Source organism: Electrona antarctica (genome assembly GCF_951216825.1).
Source record: "Electrona antarctica genome assembly, chromosome: 14".
In the NCBI taxonomy this organism is placed as follows: Eukaryota; Metazoa; Chordata; class Actinopteri; order Myctophiformes; family Myctophidae; genus Electrona; species Electrona antarctica.
Genome location: NC_136795.1, coordinates 24,383,108 through 24,407,704, shown reverse-complemented (window position 1 = coordinate 24,407,704; position 24,597 = coordinate 24,383,108). Strand labels below are relative to the sequence as shown.

The following is a 24,597-nucleotide window of genomic DNA, read 5'->3' as shown; positions in this document are numbered from 1 at the left end:
TACTTGGCTCAGAGTTATATTGTACTTATTTGCAGTGGAGCAGGAATGTTTGTGAGCCATGTTTATTCCTAGCCTCCATTAGCCATTGCTGTGTGCATTATTAGGCAATCCTGTGTCAGTTGGTAGTTGATTGGTCCAAGCTGTGATCTATGTTTATGCTGATTGTATATTGATATGGAATGTTATTTCTGTCTCTATTTGTGTACTGTGATTGATGTTGATATTAGTATTATCTTCTGTTTTAGACCACACACATCCAATGTTATGCCCATGTATCTGTGTTACCATGATTTCAAGTCCTGTGTCCGTGTTCTGATCAACACCCCATGCTGCCCTCTATGTTACGATTGGTTCCCAAACCGTGACGGAAGAGGTCTTGAGGACGGTTTTAGTTGAAGTTGAGGGGATATTGAATTCCAAGCCCCTAGGCTATGTGTCTACTGACCTTGCGGACATAGACCCTGTCACGCCCAACTATTTGCTCATGGGGCGGCCAGATCCTATACACTTCCTCAGGTTGTATCCCGAGTCTGAAGTGAACGCCTTGGATTCAAAGTCACTCTCTCTCTCTCTCTCTCTCTCTCTCTCTCTCTCTGTGCAAAGAGGAAACTTGTTCAGAGTAGGTCATCTCAGGACAGGATGAGTCTCGCTCTGCCCTGCGTTCTCCTCTGTGAGTATGAAACTAATACTAATAAATATTATCAATACTAGCTCTGTTATATCATTATTATTATTATTACTACTACTATTATTATTTTATTTTATTTTATTTTATTTTTGTATTATTATTTCTTTATCTCTAATATTAGTAGTAGTTGTAATATTTTAATATTCAAATATAGAAATGTATCTATGTTCCCCGGGTACTATGTTCCCTAAACCAACCCTAACACTAACCTCTTTGGTAAGTGGGGAACATAGGGAACGTAGAACTCAGGGAACATAATGACCATCTTATACATCAACATTTTGTTACAGTATGCTGCTGAGTTTGAATACAGTGAAAACCATGTTAATGGAATCAATGTTGTAGTTGGTTTGAGATCTTCACCAGTGTTTTCACCTTGCTGTTAAATGTATCATTTCAACAATAATGATGTAAAGCATGTAGGCCTTTTTGATGTTGCTGTATGTGAATGTCTATTCCTGTTTAATATTGTGTTCTGTATCTCGGCTACATTGAAAATGACTCAAATGAGTGCCTTCATGCCCCTCAACTGTCCTACACTGAGCTGAAAGTATGAACGCCTACAGTATTATCCATTGTTGATTTTTACAGAAAATGATTTAGTTTTAGTCATAGTCTTTGGACTAAAAAATCATTTAGTTTTAGTCACCTGAAATATTGTAGTGTTAGTCTAGTTTTAGTCGACTAAATATCACAAGATTTTAGTCAACTAAATCTACTGTTGATTTAGTCGACTAAAATGTATTTTGGCAGTCCTTGATGGCGTCGTAAATTCGTAATGGCTACTTTTAGACTGCATGCTGAAAATAGCCGATCTACAAGCTCACAACTTGTCTCAGCGCCGTAAAGCGTCTCGGCTATTTTAAGCATGCAATCAAGCGTGAAATGTCTTCTACTTCTACTGGATCTCTTCCCCAGAATCTCCACTATACGAAATTGTCTTTGTCTTAATGTCTTAATTTGAGTCATCGTAGCTTCGTTTTTATTTAGTTTTTATTTATTTAGTTTTCCTTAGTGGAAAAAAGGTAGTTGACGAACATTTTTCGTCATAGTTTTAGTCGACGAACAGCCAAGGGGCTGTGTGAGACTAGCCAGTGTGAGTATGTTGGATTTCCGTATGGAAGAGAAGACCTGCAGGTTTGAGTCCCGGGCGTTACATAGAAACATTCTCTAGTATTGGCTCCGGTAGTATAACACCAGGGATCTGCGGCTGCGCTCAAAGGAGTACACTTTTTCTTTGATGATTGTTGTTCTTGAAAATGCAAATATTTATGTTATGTTGATATTGTCTCATCAATATCTTTCAGTGCTGGGTATCATCTCCTGTGGACACAGTCAAGGTGAAGATTAATATATATATTATTTTTTTTCACCCATAATTTCAGTCATTAAACATTAAACATATTTATCAGTTTATCAGTTTATTAGTATGTGTATTAAAGGCAGTGGTGTAAAGTAACTGTATTTCAAATATATATAATATATATATATAATATATCTACATCTCAAAAGCAAATATTGTACTCAATTATGTGAAAATGTTAGTCAGCCTATAGGTATACTTATACTGTGTGTGTGTGTGTGTGTGTGTGTGTGTGTGTGTGTGTGTGTGTGTGTGTGTGTGTGTGTGTGTGTGTGTGTGTGTGTGTGTGTGTGTGTGTGTGTGTGTGTGTGTGTGTGTGTGTGTGTGTGTACAGTATATATATATATATATTGGCCATTTGAAAATAACAAAACAATTTTCATACATTTTGATATGCCGATATAGGCCTACTTGTGTACTTTTGCTCAAGTAGATTTTGAATACAGGATTTTTACGTGTAACAAAGTAGTATTCTACTTTATTTAACTAAAACATGTGAGTACTTCTTCCATCACTGATTAAAGGAGCACTACTTCCACCCATTTTCAACCTCATCTTTGTAAAATGTAGTGTTTCTCAACAGGGGTGGCTGTATGAGTCACAAGTGAATATCTCTTTAATTGTTTTGTTTCCTACATTTTGTTTTGAATTGTTATCATTTCAAAACAACTTTTCTCATGAATTAAAAACAAATTCAATGATGTTTCAAAAGAATTTCATGAATAATGATAACAAAAAACCATAAAGTAGAAAACAAATGTTAAAGAGGTAGGGAAAATAGCTGATCTACACAGCTTATGAAACTATATAATATTTATAAACAGTTTGTACTGTAACTGCTCATGAAAATATGTCATATTGCATGGATTGTGTCACTATACGGGAGGAAACTGATTACAAAAAGATTATGAAGTATGATGTTACATAAGTGGTCAATTTCACCACTTCCGTATAAATTTGAACACATTAAATGTGTTATCCAGCAGATTATATCAGGTACACAAAACAAATGGGGCTAAAAGTGTTTTTTGGTTAAGCATATAGACTCTGTTGGTGCTATGCAGTAGCAGTGGTTCCCAAACTTTTTTGCTCAAGACCCAAAAGAGAAAATAGACGTTTGCCCGGGACCCAAACGGGAAAATGGCAGATCTACAAGCTCACAAAGTAACGCCATAAGTGAGCTTGTAGATTTGCTATTGTCAGTACTTCTTAAATGTTTTATTCTTTTATTTATATAAATGTGTGTGTATTATTTTTTTTAATGTAGGAAACAAAAATGGAGATATTTACTCACAACCCGGAAACAGTGCTATATAGCACCTGTTTTTGCGACCACAGGTCGCATTTACTATGAAAGCGTGCATTTCCCATCAGTTAGTTAGTTAGTTAGTTATAGTTAGTCCATTATATGGTCATGCCTCGTGACATCACGTGAAATCATCAGGGATGGAGATCCCATATATGGGAATGCCCATATGGAGATCCCTGATGTCATCAATTTTGGGCAGCAACTCTACATCTGACCTCAAACCCTTAGATCTCCATATATGGAGCTGACCTGTTCTGACAATCCATATGTTGATACTTCCCCATCCATCCTTTCTCTTCAATGTCTCCCTTTTGACTGATACCTGTCCATTTAAACTCTAGACGGGCCTGCCCCAAAGTTATTAGTGCAGCCACGGCCAGCAGCAGGCGAGACTGGAGTTCCCAACAGGCCTAGTTCCAGTCCTACCTGGGCCCTCATCAAACCCTGTACAGTGTACACTCAAGACACTGCCCCCGCTGTCACCTTTAGATCTCCATATGGAGCTTACGTGTTCTGACATTCCATATGTTGATCTGACCTCATCAAACCCGTACACTCAAGACACGCTCCATGGGGGCACGGTGGCACAGTTGGTAGTGCTGTCGCCTCACAGCTAGAAGGTCCTGGGTTCAATTCCCGCTTGGGAAGCTGTGGGTGCTGGTGGTGTGTTTCCTCGTCCGTGTCATCAGTGCCCATACCTGAGGTGGGGTTGGGAGAGAGAGAGAGAGAGAGAGAGAGAGAGAGAGAGAGAGAGAGGGAGAGGGAGAGAGAGAGGCTATTCAAAATATATCCAATCAAATAGAGCGCAGAAGTCCCGCTAGAGGGCAGCATCGCCCTGGGTCACAGCGTTATGTTTTGTGTTGGATTTAGGGGAAACTTAGATTCTTAAATCAGCTGGGAGATTGTCGGCTACTCATCAGGATATGAAGCATCAACTAACGGTAAAAATGTAATTTATCCACACAAAAAAAAACTCCAAACACAGCTATCAAATGTAACTCAATATCATACACGACAGTCACAAACCTGACAAAATCACCAAAGTGGTCAGTTTATTTTTGGAACGCAGTTCTTATACGACGTAAAAGATTTCCCTAGATAGGCTAATCTCTGTTTTTGCTGTTTCAGACAGACAGACTGTGATTGACATCCGATCTCCCATTATTTGCAGGGTCATACTCATATCTGCCGATACCGACACTGACAGATTCCGATATTATACAGAGACCACAATGGAAACAAGCCTAGGCCCTAGTGGTTAATTTGGCCCAAAGCCTGTTAAACTGTTTAAGTGCCAGGGAGGTTAAGACGAGCTGAATCTAATTATGCACTGATTGCCAGGGGTTAAGACGAGTTAAAAAAAAAAAAAACACAAAACTGGTGTCCACCAGGTGGCGCTGAAAGAGTTTTTAATAAAGTATTCAATCAATACACTCTTTTCCAAGTGTCTGTTTTCACAACTGAATGACTACTGAATGAGACGAGTAGGCCTACTCAAATTAAATGTAGATTTATATACCGATTAAATAATCAGTATTATTTTGAGACCATTCCGATATGGCATTTTATGGCCGATATGGCCAATTCAGATGCCACCGATTAATCGTACATCCCATACTTGAAATCTATTGTATTGTATGCTTATTGATTGTGGTCAGTAACATGAGACATGGCGTGCTGAGGATTGGGTGCTGTAACACAGACAGAAGCTGACTAGATAGATAAGTCTGTGTATTTTAACAGATTAAACTGTCAAAGAGAGAAGCCGTCTGGAACTGCATTATTCCACACCACAGATCAAACGTTACACATCTATCACTACAGGCAAAAAAATACCTTAAAAAAAAATATATATCAAAGATGTACTACTAGATGTAGCCTATTGTGAATTGGAGAGAGAACCTAACTTCTATAAAGGCATAGCATAGCATGAAACATCTGTGCCATCGACGGCCCATTTATAACTAACCCGGTCGGAATAATGGGATGTCGGAATTATGAGCGGAACCTGATATACAGTATGTATCCGGGTGCTGGCAAGGAATTTGTTTAAATAGTAAATGACTATGCCACCTTGATTTATCAAGAAAATGAATGCATATTAAGTAAATCGGGTTCCCCACACAGACACAAGTTCGATACAAGGGCTTGAGACAAGTTCCCCCAAACACAGGGAGATGTTTTATTAAACTTATGATATAAAACACTTTATATTTATTTCCTAATTAAAAGTATATGCAGTGCAATATAACAAATATTGCAAAAGCCAACTTTCAACTATGTCACAATATATTCAGTGTTGGGGAGGAAACTATACAATAAAAAAACACAACAGTTATTGGCTCAAACAATAAAAATCAAACAATAAAACTCAGGCTAAACAAAACAGCAGTGGTGAAATAACTAAGGAATGGAGGACAACATTGTTTAGTCACTTTACACAAAGATACACCATTAATTGACAATAAATAGATTGATTTAGGCTATACCTTGGAGTAGCTGTGTTCTCTCACACCATCTCCCTCTCGGTACAGCTCGTCGCTTCTGGACTCAAGACACATGCCCTTAGCCTGGATAGGAACAAAATGATTAAAATACTACTCAAATAAAATGATAACAATATCTGTGCACCATGTTACTCACTCAGTCAGGGAAAAGCTAAAAACACGAAACCAACTAGAAAAAGTGCCCCTCGGGGCACAGGTCTCCACCAGGGCAGGTCAGGTTGTGGCCTCCTGGTGGCGCTATAATAGGTCAATGTGAAAAGGGTGCCATTTCTTCATACGCCTTTGATGGCATTTGGATGATTTGAGGCATTTTGTTCCAAAAATGTGTTTTGCAAAAATCAACCTGTTGGTGGCGCTATAACAGGCCAATGTGAAAAGGGTGGGATATATTCCTCAGCCTAGTAAGAAAATGTGTGAAAGATTTCACATAAATTGCACGCTGCGTTCATGATTTGAGGCTTTTGTTCAAAACGGGGCAATCTTGCAAACTGTGAAAGCCAATTATAGCCAATTAGGATGGAATATGAAATATCGGACAGATCCGACTTGCGCACATGACCATAGAGATACTGTGTAACGATTTGTGAGATTTTTGGACAGAATCTGGAGGAGTAATATCCAAAAATGTGTTTTACAAAAGTCGGCCTCCTGGTGGCGCTATAAAAGGCAGATGCGGAAAATGCAGGTCAAAGGTTTGTCCTTGGCCTCTAGGGAGGGTGCATGCAACGTTTCACGCAGATCGGTGCAGTTTTACGTAAAACATGTGAAAAGCTGCCTCATGGTGGCGCTATAACAGGCCGTTCTGGAAAATGTGGGGCAGAGGTTCATCGTTGGCATCCAGGGAGTGTGTGTGCAAAGTTTGGCATCGACCGGGTTAACGGTGCCGGAGATTAGCTGGTAACAGACGGACGGAAGGACGGACACACACACACACACACACACACACGGACACACGGACGGAGTGCAAAACATACTCTCTCCCCATGCCTTCGGCCTGGTGGAGACAATAAGACACAGGTCAGAAGACCCACAGCCAGGCCAGCATCAATCAGCAGCCATGTTTGCAGGCATTGTATGGTGGCCACTGAGGCTCAACTCTGCCTGGCTACATCTAGTTAAATGATAAACAAGACAATGACAAATGTGCTTTCCAAACAGGTCGACCCAAGGCTGTTCTGAATGTGTCTACTACATGGTTGAGTCCTGGAGATCCAGTGACTCTGAGCTGTGAAGTTAAAGAATCGCCTGCAGACTGGAGGTTCTACTGGTACAGAGCTGTTCTTGGGCCAGAAGGCTCCATCAACGTCACAGAGCTTTTACCTGGTAGCCTCAATGGGACCGTAGAAGGTTCCTACGTCATCTATGGTCCTACAGGCACAGCTGGCTATGTGTGTAGAGCTGGGAGAGGAGACCCAGTTAATTACACTGACTTCAGTGACAATAAGTTTGTGTTTTCTGGTGGTGAGTATGACTCATAATTCATCATTCTTCTGGATTGTTTTCTATTTGTAAATAAAAAAAGAGTATTATCATTTTTGTATACTCATCATGACCTTAACCCCATTATATCTCAAAGGCAAATGTTGTACTTTTTAGACTCCACTACATTTCAAATATATCAATATTGCCACTTAGATGTTTTATTTATATATTTTAATACTGGTATTTAAACCTCAATGCATTGACGTTAAAATGAAAATGTACTTTTTAATATGTACTTTTTAATTGATAAGTATTTTAGTAATTTAGGACGGGAACCACTTTGGGGGGTTTTACCCTTCAAGACGGGAACCCATTTGGGGGTTCTTGTTGCTCTGCAGTATACAGCAACATTACAACATTTTTGTCTCCACCAGGCCGAAGGCATGGGGAGAGAGTATGTTTTGCACTCCGTCCGTGTGTGTGTGTGTGCGTGTGTGCGTGTGTGTCCGTCCTTCCTTCCGTCCGTCTGTTACCAGCTAATCTCTGCCACCGTTGGCCTGATCCATGCCAAACTTTGCACACACACTCCCTGGATGCCAACGACGAACCTCTGCCCCAAATATTCCTCAACGGCCTGTTATAGCGCCACCATGAGGCCGATTTAGGCAAAACACATTTCTGTAGATTACTCGTACACATTTTATCCATACATCACACAATTCGGTATACACTATCTAGTGTATCATGTGATCAACACGGATCTGCACCATTTCCCATCTTCCATCCTGATTGGCTAAGATTGCCTTCCAAAGCTCACATGATTGGTCCGTTTCGAACAAAATGCCACAAATCACAAACACAGTGTTTAATTTCCGTGAAATTATACACGCACATTTCCACTAGACCGAGGACGACATGCCACTCATTTCTTCCCCAAATCAGCCTCAAGGTGGCGCTATAACAGGCCAATTCCTGTTTTTAGCTATAACTGCATCGTTCTGTATACAACTTATGTATGCGCACTCCCTAGAGGCCATGGAAAAACATTGTCCCTGCATCCCTCCACATCTGCCGGTTATAGCGCCACCATGAGGCCGATTTCTGCAAAACACATTGCTTATGTGTCCAAATGTCACGCAAATCGGTACACATGATCTCTATAGTCATGTGATCAAGACGAGTCTGTTGGATTTCTCAGATTCTACACTGATTGGCTAACATTGCCTTCCAAAGTTTTCAGGAGTGGCCCGTTTTGTACGAAATGCTGCACATGTCCTGCTCATCCAGAATTCTATCCTCATGCTATGAGTGATCTGGCTCTGCATTTCCTCAACAAAATGAATAAAATTGTTGCAAAAAAATATGTTTATATTACTCCTAAACATTTTGCCAAACATCTCACACAGTCCTATCCTCCTGGTGGAGACCTGTGCCCAGAAGGGCACTTTTTCTAGTTATAATATGTTTTCTTCAGAAAAGAGTAGGGTATCAGTGTATATGGGTATCTTCACATTTCTAAAGTTACAATTTAATGACTTACAACTATGTCAGTACTCATATCTGTACTGAGTACAAATTCGGAAAACATGCAGTTGAATAACATTTGTCCAGGAGAATCTATGCTCTGACTCAAGTACTTAGTCCGCCGCTGCCACTGTCATTTTAACAGTGCTCTTTGTTTGACCTCTGACCCCATGTTGTGTTTTAGATCGTCATTCTTCAGCTTCTCTCACAGTGAGTCCAGACAGAAGTCAACACTTCATCAATGAGTCTTTCTCACTGATCTGTAAGGGAAACTCTACTGTTTGGACAGTAGAGTGGTTCACTGGAGGACCCTGGAACATAACTTGTTCATATACCACGGCATTGACGGCAATGACCACATGCAAGGTCAACAGCACCAATAAGATCAGCAGTGTGTTCTCGTGTCTGTCTGGATTTGGACTGGGAGAGTACAGCAATGCTGTCAACATCACAGTAGACAGTGAGTCCAGTTCATTCACTACATAAAAATACTGCAGCATTCTATCAACTCATTAAAAACCACACTGTTTAAAGGTATTGCAAGTGATTTTCTTTGGTTAAAATAAGTGTTAAATAGCTCTATATTCTGATAGTACTCATTGCTATAGCAAAGTCCTATATTTGTCACATACATTTCTGTTTATTCTCCGCATTTGACCCATATCTTGGAGCGGAGAGCCGTAGCCGTGCTCTGGAATCATTTGTAGTTGATCTAACCCCCCAATCCAACCCTTGATGCTGAGTGCCAAGCAGGGAGGCATTGGGTCCCATTTTTACAGTCTTTGGTATGACCCAACCGGAGATTGATCCCCGACCTCTCAGTTTCAGGGCGAACGCTCTTAACCACTAGGCCACTGAGCTGTAAAGTGTTTGTTCAGGAGTTGCCGTGTCGCTCCAGCTCTTTAGTAAACAGAAAATGTGTCCAATCAAGATAGAGAACTCAGACAAATAAACGTAAGGGAAAATTGAAAGTGATGACACAAATAAACAACAAATTTGGAACTGGAACACTATATAAAAATGAAACTGTAAATGGGTACTCTCACCTGATTTGCTGACAATTTGCAACCCACCTGAAAATATGTTTTCTGTATATTGAAGAGATGGAGAGACTGAAGAAACATTCTAGATCAATGATTACTATCAGAAAAATTGTGCTTCTAAAAAGGTTTTTGTTTAACAAAAATATATAATTTACTCTACCTTTTAAATGAGTTCATGCTGTGAATGCTAACATGTGGACTGCTTTACAGCTAGTTCTGTCATCCTGGTGAGTCCTGTTCAACCTGTGACTGAGGGACGTTCTGTCACTCTTCAGTGCAAACACAGAACAGTCTCGTCACTGTCCAACGTGGACTTTTATAGAAATGAAGAACTGGTCCAAACTAAAACCAACGGACAGATGATCATTCCTGCTGTATCTACATGTGACGAGGGATTCTACAAGTGTGTATATTATGGAGAAGAATCAGCACAGAGCTGGATGGCAGTAACATGTTAGTATACTACTGACAACTTTTTTCATATATTTACACAATATGCAAATTGTACGCAACACATTTACTTATTATTTTCTTTGTCGTAATTATATCTTACACATAGTGTAGGAATGTTGTCATACACTTGTTGACACAATTATTACTCTAAAGGAGGAAGGGTTAAAACTAATGCATATAACCATAAATGTTTTTCACTGAATTACTTCAATAATGTACTTTTAAACTTTGTTTGTAAACTATTACACAGTCGGCCAGTGGTCTCCCAAGCTCATGTAGTTGAATCACCTCAGGCATACACAACAGCCTGTCATGAATGTTAAAACTTAAAACAAGTTGTTCTAATACTAATCTATTTAAAAATCTATAGATCCTGTATCTCCTCCTACTGTGGAAAATGGTTCTCCACTTGCAGTGTTTCTGATTTCAGGATTTCTGGTTGTGATTCTGCTGTCAATCGTGCTGCTCCTGCTGTGTAGACACAAATCTCAAGGTGAGTAGCTAAGTACTAATACATTAGTGATATTTGGTTAAAATAGTGTTGATTTGTGTAACGATTTCGTTAACTTTCTAACAATAAACTTTTTGTTTATTCATTTACACCCCATTTAAAACCGAACAGCAACAATATTACAATAATATACTAATTATTATAGTAATGTAAAGGTGCAAAGCTTTATGGTACAACTTTTTTTTCTTTTATTTACAGATCAAAGTTTAGACAGGTAAGTGCTACTAAATATTAGTCATCACCATGACAGCAGTTTACATCTTAATTGTTTATACATGACGTGACATGTCTGATCAATATTTTTGTCTTTTCACTTCAGACCGATTCAGTCTAAGGGAACCAATGAGGGCTCAGCTGCAGACCAAAGATCCAATCCAGGCTCAGTTTCAGACCAGAAGACCAATCCGAGTGGGGCCCCTGGTGATGTGTACTGTCCACTGCAGCACGGTTAGTCTTTGAACCAAACACAAAGTTCTTACAAAAAATGAAAACTGAAACTTGAGTTTAATAAATCATCTAATAAATATAATGTAACCACTTAAACCCCATATGGTTTACCAGAGTCCCTCTGGGTTCTATACTGTACTAGTGACTTTTCTGTTTTCTGTTATTGTGGGGAGGGCATTCACAGAAAATAACCGATCGAAAATAGTCAATGTGCTATTTTCTGCTAAAGCCTTCTCCGCAATAAGGAAGCTGGGGTTTAAGGGGTTAATAAATGTAAATGTAAAAGAAATCTCCTTCGTTTCTGACAACTGGTTTTAATTTTAACATAAATTAATGTCTAAGTTCAAATAAAAAATAACTATTGAGACTTTAGACATTTAATGTCCTTTTTCGAAGTTCAGTTGTGTTCGCTTTTCCTCATTAGCAGAATAATCTACTAAATCCAAATATTTTTGAATTAGCAAAAAACAAGCACCATAATTAATGCTCATTTTGTTTACCTTTAGGTGACAGAAGTGTCTATGAAGCAATCAAACACCCTTATGAAAATTATGAAAATGGTACCGTATATACATTTTTTTCAAACATCCAAACAAATGATTTTAATCTAGTTTCATTTGGTGTCATGGTGGAATAATTTTTAGGAGAGTCATTTATTTGCAGGTTCTAATTAAATGGATTTGTAAGAAATGTTTTAGCAACCCCTGCTGAGCACAGTAACATTTCAGTGGGTTGAGTTGAATCTCTGTTCATAGGACAGTTTTTGAGCGGTGCAGACCGTCTCCAATGAATAGCTTTGTGTGTCCCTTTGTCCGTATGTGAGTTTGGAGTAGGACCTTTGACTCCTGCATGCAGGGGTCAAAGGAAGAGTCAGGAAGAGTCATTACAACCCTCAGGAACAGCTGTGCTTGACTCCAGATTGGGACACACACACACACACACACACAGCAGGGGCACACTTGAACTTCCATGCGCGGACAGAAGAAGCTGTGTTTTACGCCATTTCCGAGTTTTTAGACAGCTGGTGGATGGAAATGAAGCTCCACCTACGCGGCAGAATGCCACTGGGGCAAGCTTTTCCGGGAATCTGGCCGACGCCAGGGCCGGATTTAGCCAGCCCCACTCAGGTGGGCAGACAGAATTGTAAGGGGGGCGACTCCGCCGGCGCGGGTGGGGTGTCAAACCCACATTGGGTGGGCAGGACGCACGTTTGGGTGGGCTATGCCCACCCCTGCCCCCCCCTAGAACCGGCCCTGCCGACGCGGCAACCTGCCGTTCGACCAACTGACTACAAATTTGTCGCAGGCAACCCGAGGGAGCTTATTTGTCTAATTTAAATCGTTATGCTAGTTAATTCCTAACTCATTAATATTGGACTATTGTTTCATCATCATGACAAGTTAGCTAAACCACTAAACCAAACAAACCTCTACTAGTGTTAAATGTTGTTTTAACATGAAGAAAAATAAACTGACAAATAACTACTACCGTGCCTGTATGTTTTTATTTGATTCAAATATTTATATCTAATTGTTTTTAATTTACAGAACCATTGTATATCACGTAAGTATACATCGATCTCTGTCTATTCATTAACATGACAGCAGTATATTATATCTTGTTCATGTCCTTTACGATAAATATTTATTGTATTTCAATTACAGGCCCATTGAGTATGATGGCACCAATCAGGGCTCAGCTGCAGAGCAGAGGACCAATCAAAGTGGGGGTACTGATCATGTGTACTGCCCACTGCAGCAAGGTCAGTCTTTAAACCAATCATGTTGGTTAAGGACGCTTCTGACAACTGGTTCTAATTTTAATATAAATTATTGTGATTAAATAAATAGAAAGCATTATTGAAATAACAATAAGCACCACATTAATACGTTTAATATTTACATTTAGGCAACACAGGTGTCAATGAAGCAATCAAACGCCCGAATGAAAATGATGAAAATGGTACCGTATATCCTTTTTTTCAAACATCCAAACAAATGATTTTAATCTAGTTTCATTTGATGTCATGGTGGAATAATTCATGTTAGGAGAGTCATTTATTTGCAGGTTCTAATTAAATGGATTTGTAGAAATGTTTTAGCAACCCCTGCTGAGCACAGTAACATTTCAGTGGGTTGAGTTGAATCTCTGTTCATAGGACAGTTTTTGAGCGGTGCAGACTGATAGATAATTTTGAGTTATGGTAGATCTGTTACTTTGGTATTTTTGTGGATGGAATTGTCTAAATGTTTCCTTTGGCCCAGACCGTGTTCATATTTTGTCATCTTGCCCTTTGACCATCGGTTTTATCATCAGCCTACTGCCTGTTTACTCTGGGTTGTTCTCCTTATCCTATTTATGTCATGTCACCATCCACGTGCCTAATCATCTCAGCCCTATTTTATCATTTATATTATGGATTGCCTGACGCCAAGTTAAGATTCACTGTCTGTCCCCAGTCAAAAGTTAGCTGGCATACTGAGAGGTCTATTTGGATAAACACTGCATGTATTTGACCTTGATGCCTAGTGAGAAAGTTGATAGCCGGGCATTTCTCTGTTACGAGTTTACAGCTAACAGGGAAAGAAATGTTATCTTCAGGTTGCCATAGCAACGCCAGCCTCAGTGCTTTCCCGGTTTATGGCTCTCAATGACGGAACTAAGGAAGCTGTCCCGATATCAGTCTCATCATCCAGGTGCTGGTCCAATGAGCGCTTGACAACCAGTGCCAGCGTGGAATAGCGGAAACTAACTGTGTATTCAGCCAATGAAGGTGTATCAACAATTGACGTATTCTACAGTATTAATGCCTGTGAAATGAATTGTTCGGGAGAGACTACCCTGTGCCTTCTTGTGGTACAGGGGAGAGTTATTTGGCTGTATGTGAGTATCATTCTGTCTCTCAGATCTGGAAAATGAATTAACTAAAACCACAATGTTCTGACTCGACAATCATTCTTCTGGTGGACTCATCTTTTTTATTGGTTACTTAAAGGTATTTTTCTAAAAGAGTATTTCCTGCTTAAAGTAATCCTGTTAAAGCTAATTGTTAACTTGGTCATAGGCTCTCTGCCTAGTTGTGGTGCTGAGTATTTATCAGTACTTTTGAGTACTTCCTTAAGAGTAGTTTTATAGTTTTAGCTCTGTGAAGCTCAGTAATTCAGTATTTTACAGTCCTTTATATCTTGAATCATTAATTGTCCCTTCTGCATTTTATATGCAACTAATTGGCCTTCCCTTATCTGTTATCTTAATTATAAAGCTATCACAGACCGTCTCCAATGAATAGCTTTGTGTGTCCCTTTGTCCGTATGTGAGTTTGGAGTAGGACCTTTGACTCCTGCATGCAGGGGTCAAAGGAAGAGTCAGGAAGAGTCATTACAACCCTCAGGAACAGCTGTGCTTGACTCCAGATTGGGACACACACACACACACACACAGCAGGGGCACACTTTAACTTCCATGCGCGGACAGAAGAAGCTGTGTTTTACGCCATTTCCGAGTTTTTAGACAGCTGGTGGATGGAAATGAAGCTCCACCTACGCGGCAGAATGCCACTGGGGCAAGCTTTTCCGGGAATCTGGCCGACGGCGTCGGCCGACGGCGGAACAGCCAGGACTGCCAGAGTGTTCAGACTCTGGCAGCGACTGGGTTACCTCTGGCTTTTCACAGTATTTTATATGGTCCTTCTTGAGTACGGATTAGGGCTTACCGCAGTAACGGGATGCTGAAGTCTTCCAGACACATACGAACCAAGGTATCTGGCTTTACAACCCATATACCTTGAGTAGCTTCTATGACTCAGTGGCAAGATTCTAACCAGATGGTAATTACCCCAGTCGCTGCCAGAGTCTGAACACTCTGGCAGTCCTGGTTGTTCCGCAGGTGAGCAGCAGTATCTCGAAGTTGTGAGATCCACTCTGTTGCCGCCAGAGCATGAACGCTCTGGTGGTCCTGGCTGCTCCTTAGGTGAGCAGCAGCGTCTCGAAGCTGTGAGATCCACTCTGTTGCCGCCAGAGCATGAACGCTCTGGCGGTCCTGGCTGCTCCTTAGGTGAGCAGCAGCGTCTCGAAGCTGTGAGACCCACCCAGTTGTCGCCGTCAGAGCATGAACGCTCTGTCGGTCCTGGCTGCTCCGTAGGTGAGCAGCAGCGTCTCGAAGCTGTGAGACCCACCCGGTTACCAGAATCTGGATGCCAGAATCTTGGCGCCGTGAGACCTCCCCGGCCCTTAGAGTCAGAGAGCACTGGTGATGTGCAGAGCACTGGTGATGTGCAGGAAAGAGAGAGCACTGGTGATGTGCAGAGCACTGGTGATGTACAGGAGAGAGAGCAACCATTGACAGGGAACGCCCTTAATGGGTGGCATGTGATTTGATCTTGAGGTTTTTATGACCCACCGTAACATCAAAGGAAGAAAGCGCAAAGCTTGGACGCCCTCAATGGGGTGGCTTGAATGGCTGACGTTTGCTGTTCAAGCCTCAGTATGCTTGTATTGGGGTGGCCTGAGGGGTCTACTGTTCAAGCCTTCTTGATATGGTACAGATTTCCATGGGAAATCTGGGGGTGGCAATGAGTGTAACGAAGGCTTTCACCTAGAGCTTCTGGGGGATATCATGAGAGCATTGTCTGGACAGCATGATGATGCAAGGGCATCGGAGCTATATCAACCCTCCCATAGATGTTGGAGCAGTCGGAGGACGGCAGAGGCTTCGATGCAAGGGCATCGGAGCTATATCAACCCTCCCATAGATGTTGGAGCAGTCGGAGGACGGCAGAGGCTTCGTTCACCGATAGGATATCGAGATGAAAGTGCAAGCTGACAGACCAGAAGTCCAGGTTCATAGGGACCGAAGTAGTCCAGCAAGGAGGCTGGACGGTCACTCTTGCAGAAATTACCATGAGCATAACCGGAGACGAACAGTCATCATGCATGGTACGGTAGTAGCACCCAATTCTGCCGATCGTACACCAAGTAACCAGCAAGACGGCAAGAAGCCGTATGTCAGTACTGTAATAGCGGCACACACCATCTTGGGGTATGCGGCAGGTTCAAACGACTGAGTTTAATGGCGAAACGAGATTTGATATGACAGATGAAGCTGTGTTATCAGCAATGGACGTCGTCATGCAGGCAAGAAACTGTAAACTACAGACTAGGAGTGAACTGTGGTGGAAGGCACCCTCTGGCTTTTCACAGTATTAATAGGAGCCGGACCCGGCTGAACCGGAGAGCAGATGAACATTTGCGGAACGCTAGGATACCCAAGATTGAGACGGGACAGGATTTACAAGAGGAATTACCGCAGCCAGCTTTTACAATCTTGACTATAGCAGGAGAGTCCTTGCATGTGGGCTATCCACCGCCCAAAGGGAGAAATGTCATGTTAAAGGTGTGCAAAGTTCTAATTTGCAATTATGGCAAAGTAATGGAAGTATATGCAGTTCTGGATGATGGTTCAGGGCGAACCATTTTGTTACACACCGTTGCCAAGTCTGATTGAGGGGTCAACCTGAAGAGTTGCGTATCAGAATCATGAGAGATCTTCAAGTTTTGCACGGGGTGGCTGTATTTTCCGAGGTATCTCCTGCCGTACAGCCAAACCAAGTCAATAATATTGAGGGAGCATTGATCGCCAAATAGCTTGGATTGTGAGCATACACAGATCGTCAGCAGACTAATGGAGAGAGATTAACATCTTCGAGAGCTTCCCTTGCTGGATAACTAACTACCAGGCCTGGCCTGTTAGAACCTAGCCGAAAGAAAGGACAATTATTGTCTGAGTCTTCTGGATGCGGTATAGATTTCAACGTGAAATCTGGGGTGGCTGTAACGAAGACTCTGACTAGGACGTTGGGCTATATGATATATGACATGTTTAGTATGACAATCCCTATATTTGGGCCCGAGCCGACCTAGTGCTGATATCGATAGATATGGTAGAACCATATATGGATAGAACCATATATGGATAGATCTAACTGGCCTAGTCATCGTGACAAGCCTGGTCGGAGAATATATAGAGGGTCGGCTTCAGGGAGAAGGCAGAAGTCATCAGCAATACAGCCTTGAGCTATTTAGCTCAAGGCTGTATTGCTGATTACTTAGCTTAGGACCCCCGCAGTGGTGTCCGGTTAGAACTTAAACCAGGATGCTTTGACTTCTGCCTTCTCCCTGAAGCCGACCCTCTATATATTCTCCGACCGGGCTTGTCACGATGACTAAGCCAGTTAGATCTATCCATATATGGTTCTATCCATATATAGTTCTACCATATCTATCGATATCAGCACTAGGTCGGCTCGGGCCCAAATATAGGGATTGTCATACTAAACATGTCATATATCATATAGCCTAACGTCCTAGTCAGAGTCTTCGTTACAGCCACCCCAGATTTCACGTTGAAATCTATACCGCATCCAGAAGACTCAGACAATTTTCCTTTCTTTCGGCTAGGTTCTAACAGGCCAGGCCTGGTAGTTATCCAGCAAGGGAAGCTCTCGAAGATGTTAATCTCTCTCCATTAGTCTGCTGACGATCTGTGTATGCTCACAATCCAAGCTATTTGGCGATCAATGCTCCCTCAATATTATTGACTTGGTTTGGCTGTACGGCAGCAGATACCTCGGAAGATACAGCCACCCCGTGCAAAATTGAAGATCTCTCATGATTCTGATACGCAACTCTTCAGGTTGACCCTTCAATCCGACCTGCTTGGCAACTTTGTGTAACAAAATGGTTCGCCCCGAACCATCATCCAGAACTGCATATACTTCCATTACTTTGCCACAATTGCAAATTAGAACTTTGCACACCTTTAACATGACATTTCTCCCTTTAGGCGGTGGATAGCCCACATGCAAGGACTCTCCTGCTATAGTCAAGATTGTAAAAGCTGGCTGCGGTAATTCCTCTTGTAAATCCTGTCCCGTCTCGATCTTAGATGTCCTAGGGTTCCGCAAATGTTCATCTGCTCTCCGGTTCAACCAGCTCCTATTAATACTGTGAAAAGCCAGAGGGTGCCTTCCACCACAGTTCACTCCTAGTCTGTAGTTTACAGTTTCTTGCCTGATGACGACGTCCATTGCTGATAACACAGCTTCATCTGTCATATCAAATCTCGTTTCGCCATTAAACTCAGTCGTTTGAACCTGCCGCATACCCCAAGATGGTGTGTGCCGCTATTACAGTACTGCCATCTTGCTGGTTACTTGGTGTACGATCGGCAGAATTGGGTGCTACTACCGTACCATGCATGATGACTGTTCGTCTCCGGTTATGCTGATGGTCATTTCTGCGAGAGTGACCGTCCAGCCTCCTTGCTGGACTACTTCGGTCCCTATGAACCTGGACTTCTGGTCTGTCAGCTTGCACTTTCATCTCGATATCCTATCGGAGAACGAAGCCTCTGCCGTCCTCCGACTGCTCCAACATCTATGGGAGGGTTGATATAGCTCCGATGCCCTTGCATCATCATGCTGTCCAGACAATGATATCCACCAGAGCCTTCTGGCCCTAATGACATATAAAGCTCTAGGTGAAAGCCTTCGTTACACTCTGCCACCCCCAGATTTCCCATGGAAATCTGTACCATATCTAGAAGGCTTGAACAGTAGACCCCTCAGGCCACCCCAATACAAGCATACGGAGGCTTGAACATCAAGCGTCAGCCATTCAGACCACCCCATTGAGGGCGTCCAGGCGTCCCGCTTTCTTCCTTTGATGTTACGGTGGGTCATACAAACCTCAAGATCAAATCACATGCCACCCATTAAGGGCGTTCCCTGTCAATGGGTCAGAGTCAGCCAATCCATGCAGTTCCAGTTTGAAGTAACGCCCTCTTGACCGTATCAAAGGTGGTCCACAACTTCGGACCCAGGCTTCTACAACACGACGCCATCACTTCAACCCTGGCGTCTACAACACGACGCCATCACTTCAACCCTGGCGTCTACAACACGACGCCATCACTTCGACCCTGGCGTCTACAACACGACGCCATCACTTCAACCCTGGCGTCTACAAGACCACGCCACCACTTCGACCCTGGCGTCTACAAGACCACGCCACCACTTCAACCCTGGCGTCTACAACACCACGCCACCACTTCGACCCTGGCGTCTACAACACGACGCCATCACTTCAACCCTGGCTACTTTCAGGGAGGTGATCATATCCAGTGCTCTCTCTCTCTCTCTCCTGCACATCACCAGTGCTCTGCACATCACCAGTGCTCTCTCTCCTGCACATCACCAGTGCTCTCTCTCTCCTGCACATCACCAGTACTCTGCACATCACCAGTGCTCTCTCTCCTGCACATCACCAGTGCTCTCTCTCCTGCACATCACCAGTGCTCTGCACATCACAGTGCTCTCTCTCCTGCACATCACCAGTGCTCTCTCTCCTGGACATCACCAGTGCTCTGCACATCACCAGGCTCTCTCTTTCCTGCACATCTCTGACTCTAAGGGCCGGGGAGGTCTCACGGCTCCGAGATTCTGGCATCCAGATTCTGGTAACAGGGTGGGTCTCACAGCTTCGAGACGCTGCTGCTCACCTAAGGAGCAGCCAGGACCGACAGAGCGTTCATGCTCTGGCGGCAACAGAGTGGATCTCACAGCTTCGAGACGCTGCTGCTCACCTAAGGAGCAGCCAGGACCGCCAGAGCGTTCATGCTCTGGCGGCAACAGAGTGGATCTCACAGCTTCGAGACGCTGCTGCTCACCTAAGGAGCAGCCAGGACCGCCAGAGCGTTCATGCTCTGGCGGCAACAGAGTGGATCTCACAACTTCGAGATACTGCTGCTCACCTGCGGAGCAGCCAGGACTGCCAGAGTGTTCAGACTCTGGCAGCAACTGGGTTACCATCTGGTTAGAATCTTGCCACTGAGTCATATAAGCTATTCAAGGTATATGGGTTGTAAAGCCAGATACCTTGGTTCGTATGTGTCTGGAAGACTTCAGCATCCCGTTACTGCGGTAAGCCCTAATCCGTACTCAAGAAGGACCATATAAAATAGCTCAAGGCTGTATTGCTGATTACTTAGCTTAGGACCCCCGCAGTGGTGTCCGGTTAGAACTTAAACCAGGATGCTTTGACTTCCAGCATCCTGTTGGAAGTCTGACTTCCAGCATCCAGTTGGTCGAACGGCAGGTTGCCGCGTCGGCGACGCGGCAACCTGCCGTTCGACCAACTGACTACAAATTTGTCGCAGGCAACCCGAGGGAGCTTATTTGTCTAATTTAAATCGTTATGCTAGTTAATTCCTAACTCATTAATATTGGACTATTGTTTCATCATCATGACAAGTTAGCTAAACCACTAAACCAAACAAACCTCTACTAGTGTTAACTGTTGTTTTAACATGAAGAAAAATAAACTGACAAATAACTTCTACCGTGCCTGTATGTTTTTATTTGATTCAAATATTTATATCTAATTGTTTTTAATTTACAGAACCATTGTATGTCACGTAAGTATACATCGATCTCTGTCTATTCATCAACATGACAGCAGTATATTATATCTTGTTCATGTCCTTTACGATAAATATTTATTGTATTTAAATTACAGGCCCATTGAGTATGATGGCACCAATCAGGGCTCAGCTGCAGAGCAGAGGACCAATCAAAGTGGGGGTACTGATCATGTGTACTGCCCACTGCAGCAAGGTCAGTCTTTAAACCAATCATGTTGGTTAAGGACGCTTCTGACAACTGGTTCTAATTTTAATATAAATTATTGTGATTAAATAAATAGAAAGCATTATTGAAATAACAATAAGCACCACATTAATACGTTTAATATTTACATTTAGGCAACACAGGTGTCAATGAAGCAATCAAACGCCCTAATGAAAATGATGAAAATGGTACCGTATATCCTTTTTTTCAAACATCCAAACAAATGATTTTAATCTAGTTTCATTTGATGTCATGGTTGAATAATTCATGTTAGGAGAGTCATTTATTTGCAGGTTCTAATTAAATGGATTTGTAGAAATGTTTTAGCAACCCCTGCTGAGCACAGTAACATTTCAGTGGGTTGAGTTGAATCTCTGTTCATAGGACAGTTTTTGAGCGGTGCACACCGTCTCCAATGAATAGCTTTGTGTGTCCCTTTGTCCGTATGTGAGTTTGGAGTAGGACCTTTGACCCCTGCATGCAGGGGTCAAAGGAAGAGTCAGGAAGAGTCATTACAACCCTCAGGAACAGCTGTGCTTGACTCCAGATTGAGACACACACACACACAGCAGGGGCACACTTGAACTTCCATGCGCGGACAGAAGAAGCTGTGTTTTACGCCATTTCCGAGTTTTTAGACAGCTGGTGGATGGAAATGAAGCTCCACCTACGCGGCAGAATGCCACTGGGACAAGCTTTTCCGGGAATCTGGCCGACGCGGCAACCTGCCGCGTGGGTGGAGCTTCATTTCCATCCACCAGCTGTCTAAAAACTCGGAAATGACGCAAAACACAGCTACTTCTGTCCGCGCATGGAATCTAAAGTGTGCTCAGACCCCCCCCCCCCCACACACACACACACACACACACACACACACACACACACACACACACACACACACACACACACACACACACAGTTGCACCACTCGGTTTTTTGTTTATTGTGTGACAGTGACATCACCTCGTTTACTTGCTTTAAAGCACAAGGACACTTTGGTAGAGGTCGGGGGTACGTTGTTTACTATTATACCTTCTCCTGATGTAACTATAGTGCAAATAGTCAGATACAATGTATTGCTCAGTTGCAACATTTTTAATGAATAATCCAAAAATAGAATTACATAGACTTCCAATGTATGTCCTCAAAAACCACTCTTGTGGCACATAAATTAACACAAACAAAGCTGATTCTGACAATGATATAGAATATCACAACCCAGTAAGGTTTGTTTGTTAAATTTGTTTTAAAGAAATATGTAGTCCTGTTGAGTTTACTTGAAGATCCGGATCCACAGATCCAGTCCGGGTTTTCTTACATCCTTCTTCCACAGAAAATTCCTTGTTATTCAAAACAAACGGTTTGGTACATATTGTCAGAATGCGCTTTGTTTGTGTTCAGTTATGTGCGATTTTTGTACGTACATGCGTCTGTAATCCACGTATCTCCAGAACCGTTCGACCAACTGACCAGTGACTACAAATTTGTTGCAGGCGACCCGAGGGACCGCAGTGCTTATTTGTCTAATTTAAATCGTTCCCAAGTATGCTAGTTAATTCCTAACTCACTAATATTGGACTATTGTTTCATCATCATGACAAGTTAGCTAAACCACTAAACCAAACAAACCTCTACTATTAGTGTCCTGTTGTTTTAACACGAAGAAAAATAAACTTGTACTGGCCTGTATGTTTTTATTTGATTCAAATATTTATATTTAATTGTTATTAATTTACAGAACCATATTACATCACGTAAGTATACATAGATCTCTGTCTATTCATCAACATGACAGCAGTATATTACATCTTGTTCATGTCCTTTACGATAAATATTTATTGTATTTCAATTACAGGCCCATTGAGTATGATGGCACCAATCAGGGCTCAGCTGCAGAGCAGATGACCAATCAAAGTGAGGGTACTGATCATGTGTACTGCCCACTGCAGCAAGGTCAGTCTTAAACCAATCAATCACGTTGGTGAAGTACACTTCTGACAACTGGTTCTAATTTTAATATAAATTATTGTGATTAACTAAATAGAAAGCATTATTGAAATAACAATAAGCACCACATTAATAAGTTTAATATTTACCTTTAGGCAACACAGGTGTCTATGAAGTAATCAACCCCCCTGATGATGATGGTACAGTATACTTTTTAAATGAAACATTACTGCGCATGCGAACGGGGGATGACTGGACATTTTTTTTATTTAAGCCTGATTGTTTGATGCCTATACGTTACAATGTTACGTGCCTATGTTACGTTTATCAACTGTATCTTGGTTCTGATACCTTTACTTTTTGAAATAAATACTGCGAAAGGGGTTGAATCCACTACTTGTTGACGGGCTCGACCCAGCTAGACTCCCATTTCTACCAGTGCAAGGATAGCTTTCCTCGGAACCTCATCTCGGAGCTAAAGCTTAGCAGCGTAGATATAGCTAGAGGTTCCAAACGGAGCTAGGAATATATCAAACTATACTTGTCAGACTAAAACTTACTATATTTCTCTCTTCCCTATCCTTATCCTATATGTTCAGCAGTGCTTACTAATTTAATCTTCAGTAACAGTGTAACAGATATCAACTAGAAAGGTCGCAATTTTAAAAAATTGCAAAGTGTGGTTGCCGCAGTGGCTCACATATGCCCCTCCCACTGATATTGCCAGCCAATTACAATGTCGCGTCACCCCTGCGATCATGCGTAAGTAATTCGGATGGGATTTATCCCCCAAAAATCATGTTTTTGCGACAAACGGTTACATTTCTCGCATTTGCGGCGCCCCCTATGGATGAAAATGGAATTGCTTTTGGTACTTGGTTGATTTAACCACCCGTGACATGTGATTCAAATTTGGGATGGATCGGACATTTCGTTCGGGATTTTAGGCATTTTTTGTAAAATAGGCCCATCCCACTAACTTCGGAAGCCGATTACGGCCGAACGATACGCACTATCAAAATTCCGCCTGTGGTATCTTCATCGGAAAGATCCAGAGATCATGTGTACCAATTTTTGTAGGAGGAGGAGCAAAAAGTGTGTTTTGGAGAAAATTCAAAATGGCGGAAAATCTATCATGACGCAAATGGGCGTGGCCTATATGGGGAGATGCGTCATGGCCCAAGGAATACAGGGAGAAAGGAATTTTGAATTTACGACATACGGTTCAAGAGTTATAAGCCAAAACGTAAAGTGGGCTGTTATAGCGCCACCATGAGGCCGACCGATGTAATTCTAAGTTAATTAATTCTTGTAATTATTATGAATCTCCTCCCCAAGTGTTGTAACTACAGCCCTTAAGGTCTCAGAGAAACAAATGGTTGAATGTGAGTTTTGGCATTTTCCCATTCAAGTGAATGGGGAAAATTAATTCACTAATTAATTAATATCAATTAAACTATACAACGGATGTCTTAGCAAGGAGATAGCACACGATTCCCGATGAAGCCGGTCGTTTTAACATATGGCTCGAGTGTGTGCGGCAAAAACTGTGGGAGGAGTAGCACGACAAAATAAAGTTTATACAGAAAGAAAAGAAAGAAATAAACTAGAAAGAAGCAATTCTGGGAAATTGCAAAGTGTGGTTGCCTCACTCGCTGATATAGGCCCCTCCCAGTAATTTTGCTAGCCAATGACAACGTC

The 24,597-nt window shown here is 42.1% G+C and overlaps 1 protein-coding gene across 1 annotated transcript; it reads left to right on the top strand.

Annotated features, from left to right (window-relative positions):
- The first annotated feature begins 636 nt into the window (after positions 1-636).
- Positions 637-13,965, top strand: LOC306937106 (uncharacterized protein). The gene is made up of 13 exons (XM_079520773.1): positions 637-670; positions 1,996-2,028; positions 7,026-7,328; positions 8,998-9,273; positions 10,067-10,309; positions 10,725-10,802; positions 11,019-11,034; positions 11,140-11,267; positions 11,774-11,827; positions 12,815-12,830; positions 12,932-13,029; positions 13,176-13,229; positions 13,869-13,965. The coding sequence occupies exons 1-13, from the start codon at positions 640-642 to the stop codon at positions 13,919-13,921; spliced, it is 1,383 nt and encodes a 460-aa protein (XP_079376899.1). The 5' UTR covers positions 637-639; the 3' UTR covers positions 13,922-13,965.
- The last annotated feature ends 10,632 nt before the right edge of the window (positions 13,966-24,597 follow it).